At 45.9% G+C, this 6,000-nt stretch overlaps 1 protein-coding gene across 2 annotated transcripts in view; it reads right to left on the reverse strand.

Annotated features, from left to right (window-relative positions):
* The window catches only part of KCNIP4 (potassium voltage-gated channel interacting protein 4), a 429,312-nt gene extending 423,967 nt beyond the window's left edge, over positions 1-5,345 (reverse strand). For both annotated transcript variants that reach the window (XM_014265578.3, XM_005484983.4), the window contains exon 1: positions 5,075-5,345. In XM_014265578.3, the coding sequence (XP_014121053.2) occupies positions 5,075-5,135 (61 nt within the window). In that variant the 5' untranslated portion in view covers positions 5,136-5,345. The remainder of the gene's footprint in view (positions 1-5,074) is intronic.
* Positions 5,346-6,000: the final 655 nt, after the last annotated feature.

Below are 6,000 nucleotides of genomic sequence, written 5' to 3' on the forward strand. Positions count from 1 at the left end.
CCTCATTCTACCTGGTGTCCTTAGTGGGAAATCCAGGCCAGACACTACTTAGCCATCAAAGCAATGGAAAGCAAAGCCCTTGCCAGAGAAACCAGGATTCTGAAAGGACAGATACTATCAACAAACAAATGCCTATGTCAAACTGTTGTCCATTTGCTTTTGGTGCAGCCACACATTACAGTTCAGCCCAAACATTATGGAGACAAATAATCCATTAAACACCTCCACCACACTGTGCTCCAAATAATGAAGCTTTGGTATCTGCACTTCTCAAGTCCCAGAAGTGTGTGCTAATAAGGAAGGGAATCCTACTTGGTTCAGACTGTGTCGACTACAACTACTGAAATTTGGATCCTTGACTTCCAAGACCACAACTGTTTGCTAATGTTTTCTCTCTCATCTCAAACAGGACCAATGGTCTCTGCTCATAGGAGACAATAAATGGCCAGCATCTGTTTGGCAAGGAAGAGTTCAAATACAGTCTATTTTGGTACCTGAAAGAAAGAGAGGACCAGCAGAATTGGTGAGGGGGATGGGGAGATGGTAGTAGGAATGCCTGGCAGGAATGCACATATCCATGAAACAGTGAAGCAATCAGGCGTTGTATTTTTAGATACTTTCTTTTTCAAGAGCCAAAGATTCGGAATAAATCACAATGGCAAACTGAGAGGCTGAGATGGGATAGATTACAGCTGAATGCTGCACAGATCAAATATTCAGCTCCAACCCAAAGTCCTAAGTGCTTATCTGATACACTGTAAAAGCTTTCCATGACACACACCAGCTACCTCTTTTATGGCTACACTTCCTGTGAGGTACCAAATCTGCCTCTATACATTTCAAAAAGTCTAATAACCCCAGGAAAGCATAAATTCTCTAAGCCAAGTACACCTGAAGCTTGTCCAGATGTTCAGTTATTTATATATCATATCTCCGAGCATAGGTAGTAATCTTGACAGACAGTATAATTAAGAAGAAAGCTTTATTTTGTAAAAATTGATGTTTACATTATGTAAAATTTATATTGAGGAAAGCCTTTATTTTCAGCATTCATGTCAAATATGACTCTCTGTAACAGAATTTTGCATGTAATTACTTCTTTATACTCATTGAACAGAGGAACTGGAGAGGGAGGCAGAACTCAAATTTTATACAGAGGCTTATGCAGCAGTCAGTTCTCTCAAGTGTCAATTGTTTCCTCCACCCTGCAGGAGTAGAATGTATATTTTACACTGAAACTATTTGCATCTCCTTGCACGTCCATCACATACATACATCCTTTATTAGTTCATGAGTCCATTTAATTTATTCCTTCCTTTACATATTTGCAGATTTCACAGGAAAAGCATTGCATTTGGAAGCAGCACTTCTAGCACAGTCTAGACAAGATAGTCCAGCACCCTGTCCATCAGAATCTTGAAAGAATCCAATGATGAAGAGTGTCTGGAGACAACAGATCATTAGTAAAAATAGTAAGGCTGACTCTTGACTGACAGCTCATTCTTTGGATGGAGCTCCCAGACAAACCAACTGATCACACTGATATGAATATTGGTGCACATCACTTGGAAAGTCACTGCCTGCTTTTCATTGTGTCAGATAAATCCCAACTGGGATATAAAGAAATTGGTCCAATACCCACTACTAACACATAACAGATTTTGTACCTCAACACATGAGATACAAAATCTGTTTCCTCCTTTCCCCCTTCCCACCTCTTCTTTTTTTCCTGTAATTGTTTCCCAGTATATTTTTTTATCACTTTCTTACTTTTTCTTAGCATTCATTTTCCTAACTTCCTATTTTCAGCTTATTCAATATGTAATTTTTTGTCCTTTTAGCACAATTTCCTTTGTCTTCTAAGAATGCCCCAAGCAACAAGAAAAGTCATTCATTAAAAGTAAAAGTGAGCACTAGTGCACAAGGATGTCCCAGAGGTATGGCAGAGAATATTTAACTCTAAGTAAACATAAAGTTGGATAAACACTGCTTAATAATACTATTTGGTCCATTGTGGTACTTCTGCCCACAATGTAGAAATTACAACCCTTTTCATAACATGAACTGCCTTGTCTAATAACTGAAACTCTTTAAAACTTGGAGTAAATGACACCATGGCTTTCATAAATATTTATGTTTTTTGAATAAGCATGGTCACACTGGTCAGCACAATGCCCATTCTGAATTCATCACACCCTAAAGCAAAGCAACCAGTTGCTGTGATAATGCCTTATTCATATTAGTATTCCCAACAGCTTAAGTTTGTCCTAGATATTGAACCCACAGGACATTTTGTGATTAAACTTGTTCTTACCCACACAAACTTTTACTGATAATCTCCCTCTGCTCTTCTCATTTTGCTAAGACACTGCATGCCTTTACCCAGCAGCAGATGAGTTTTGACTATCACTAGCACAAATGCAGCTTTCTGATAGATAAAACATTGATAAAGACAATCTCATGAGGCAGAGGAATGAAACAGTTCATCCTTACAATGGCTCAGTATTCCACAGAGGAAACAGTCTCATACTTCAACAACTCTCAGTGGTGCTTCAATTGACATTAATTTGAATGCCCTTGAATCAGAAGAAGCCCTGCAAGGTGCAAAATTAAATGTAAGGAGAAGATCAGCTTAAGGCAGTCACTACCTGTTAAAAGGCATAAAATGTTGCCTTTTTCATTAATAATTCTCATTATTCAAGCTGCCTGTGCATTTTTTGGGTTTTATTTCACTTGGAAAAATGAAATTGAGGAACAGTCGCACTTTTGTTGGTTTCATTTTCTGACTCTCGTGCATTAACATCAAATCCCCGTAACAGCTCTACTGCAGGCATTACCATTTAAAAATGACTAACGTTTGAAGCTATGATTCTATTTGAAGAGAATTAATGAGAAAAAAATCCACCTTCCTTGTTAAAAATGCAACAGACAGGTACATTCAGAAATGCTGATGGCACTGAAAATGAGTTGAACATTTAAGAGCCTGGAGGGAGACAGCTAGGGAGAAGTGTAAAGGAAAGTTTAGACAAAAAAGGGCCAAAACTGTGGGAAGATGAAAATAAATGGGCTGTCTCACATAAGAAGAAAGCCCAAAGGAGTGAAGCCCGACACTTGTTAGCTTCACATCACATCACACTGGTGATATCTGTTGAGTAATGTATGTCATTCTCCAAAAGAAAGGAGGTATTTCCTTCTAGCTCTGTCATTTTTATCTTTCTGTATTCTTTTTCTGGCATAAAAACTTACTTGTGAGAAATGTTTTTCCCACAGTAAGTCATGTTTCAGTCAGATTTTGCTTGCTCTAAAAGAGTGCAAAAGTGTAACTTACTTCTCTTCACCATTACAAGCTTGAAGTGAATTAAAGCTGTCATTAATTTTTTAAAGCTACTACGCATGCATATCAAGAGAACCAAAAGAGAAAACACATCTAATATACAGCTCAACTGAAGGCAATTTCCATAAAAACATCATCTGGGTATTTCCTATTACTTGCATGACATGAATTCAGATATTCCCCCAATTTCTGTATAGACACTTTCCTGCTACTGCGAACTATACCTGCTAGAAAAAAAAAAAGTTAGCCTCTAAACTCTCTTTATACGTCAATACCTACATTAATGATCCACAAACCAAATAATTCCTCAACAGCAGCTGTACAAACCCACTATGCCTGAATCATGACCTCAGTTTTGTTTAGGCTGAACAGTCCTGCGTGGTGGTTGCACAGGTAGCCAAGAGCCTGCTCGCCGTTTGTCTCTGATGATGTATGTGTTATGGAAAAACAGTTGGACTTTCAGACCTCCAAGAGACTAGAGCTGGAAGGCTGAAGTGGTACATGGAGGGAAAAGACTAAATTATAACGTGAGGGTGCTGGATCTGAAAAGTAGAAGAAGTATCACAACACCACTTTCGTGGCTGTGTTCCTGGTTGGGTAAATATAATGATGACACATTTTTTCCCAAAACTTTAGTGAAATGCAAAGACAGATTTACAATTGAGCTGATAGCACAGTCAAATACAAAAGTTCCCTATCCCCAACACAAATGGTCTGGTATTCTGCATTAAAGGGTACACATTCTAAAACATTAAAGAGCTAGGACATTAAGAAAAGAGCAAAACCAGGTACAATCCAGCAGGAAACACATGATTGTGAACCTCTTCAAGCAAGCAGAAGATGCATTCTGAAGCATTAGAAATCAAGCAAATGGTGGGATTGCACTGAGTCTTTCAAACAACTTGTTGGTAAGGCTACTATTCTACACCGGCATCACAGTTCATGAGAAATCTAGCTGCAAAGCAAGAAACACCTTTCCTAAGAAAAGAAGTTTTCCCTGTTTTTGACTGCCTGTTTTGCAAAGTTTTTCATTAATTGTCCAACTATCCTCTGCTTATCCAGCTGGCTTGAGCTAAACACCTTTCTCAGCAACACTTACACACACTACATGCAAGAAGAATTTGTTCTTAAATAACTGGGAAAAAATTCTTAACACTCCAGGAGTCAAAATCCCTGGAGGATAGCAAGACATGTTTTTTTCCTCCCTAAAATTCAAGTTATCCTGTAGCCTTTCTCAGGTGAATGTGTAACTGCAATGTGAGGTACAGAGAAAGAAAGGCACCAAAGGCTTACCAGAAGAAGCTGGTCTCCATCAAATAGCTGCCACTTAGGCATCAGAGAGGTGCAATGGAGACCAAAGCAGGTGTACGGGAGCCTGACCAAAATTACCTCCTGAAGTTGGTCACTAGAGAGGATGTGCCCTGGAGGATCACTCCCAGCCCCAAGTCGTTTCAGCAAAGGCAAAAGTACCAGTTAGGTCAGAGCAGGCAGCTTAGGGCGGGATTCGCGAAGCCCCTGAACGCCTCTCAGCCCGAATCCCAGGCAGAAGCGTTCGCTTACGGTCCCCATAGCCACGCACACATCTATCTGCCCGCGGATGCGCTCGCCCCTCGCACGGGCGAGCAGCTCCCCCCCCCCGCCCCACGCCGAGCAGCCACACTCGCTGTTAGAGGAGAGGGGACGAGAGCCCCGGTTAACTCAGAGGAGCAGCCTCGCGTCCCCGCGCTGCCCGCGTCCTACCGCCTGTGGAGCTGGCCTCCTCCAGCTGCGCCGAGATGCTCTCCACTCGCCTCACGTCCATGCCGGGAGGCGCCCGGAGCCGCGCCGGGAAAGCGCGGCAGCACCGCCGCAGCGGGGCCGCGCCGGAGCGGAGCGGAGCGGGAGCGGGGCTGGGCACGGCGGAGCGGAGCGGGATGGCAGCGGGAGCGGGGCTGGGAGCGGCGGAGCGGAGAGGGAGCGGGAGCGGGAACGGGAGCGCGGCCCCGCCTCGGCGGCGGCGCCTCCCCCGCCACCCGCGCGGCGCGGGGCGGGCTCGGCGCGGGGCTCCGGCGGGGCCGCGGCCGCGACCCCTTCCCTGCCGGGACACGGAGCGCTTGGGCTCCCTTACCTTCCCCTTCCCTGCCGGGACATGGAGCGCTTGGGCTCCCTTACCTCCCCTCCCTTCCCTGCCGGGACACGGAGCGCTTGGGCTCCCTTACCTCCCCCCTCTTCCCTGCCGGGACACGGAGCGCTGGGGCTCGCTTGCCTTCCCCTCCCTTCCCTGCCGGGACACGGAGCGCTTGGGCTGGCTTACCTTCCCCCCTTCCCTGCCGGGACACGGAGCGCTTGGGCTCGCTTGCCTTCCCCTCCCTTCCCTGCTGGGACACGGAGCGCTTGGGCTCTCTTACCTCCCCCTTCCCTGCCGGGACACGGAGCGCTTGGGCTCCCTTACCTCCCTCCCCGAGCTGCCCCGGGGCCGCTTTGCGCCCCGGAGCGGCTCGGAGCGGGGCGGCCGTGGGGACTGCCCGGGCCGGGGTTCGGCAGGGCCGGGCCGCACACAGGCGGGGCCCGCATCACCTGTTAGCCGCCGGCTGCCCCGGACACGGAGCGTACCGAGCGCAGGGGACCTCCCATCGCAGCTGCGCCCCTCGGACACCTCCGTCAGGCTTAGCACAGGCTGGGAGCAC

Source organism: Zonotrichia albicollis, chromosome 5 (genome assembly GCF_047830755.1).
Source record: "Zonotrichia albicollis isolate bZonAlb1 chromosome 5, bZonAlb1.hap1, whole genome shotgun sequence".
Taxonomy (NCBI): Eukaryota; Metazoa; Chordata; class Aves; order Passeriformes; family Passerellidae; genus Zonotrichia; species Zonotrichia albicollis.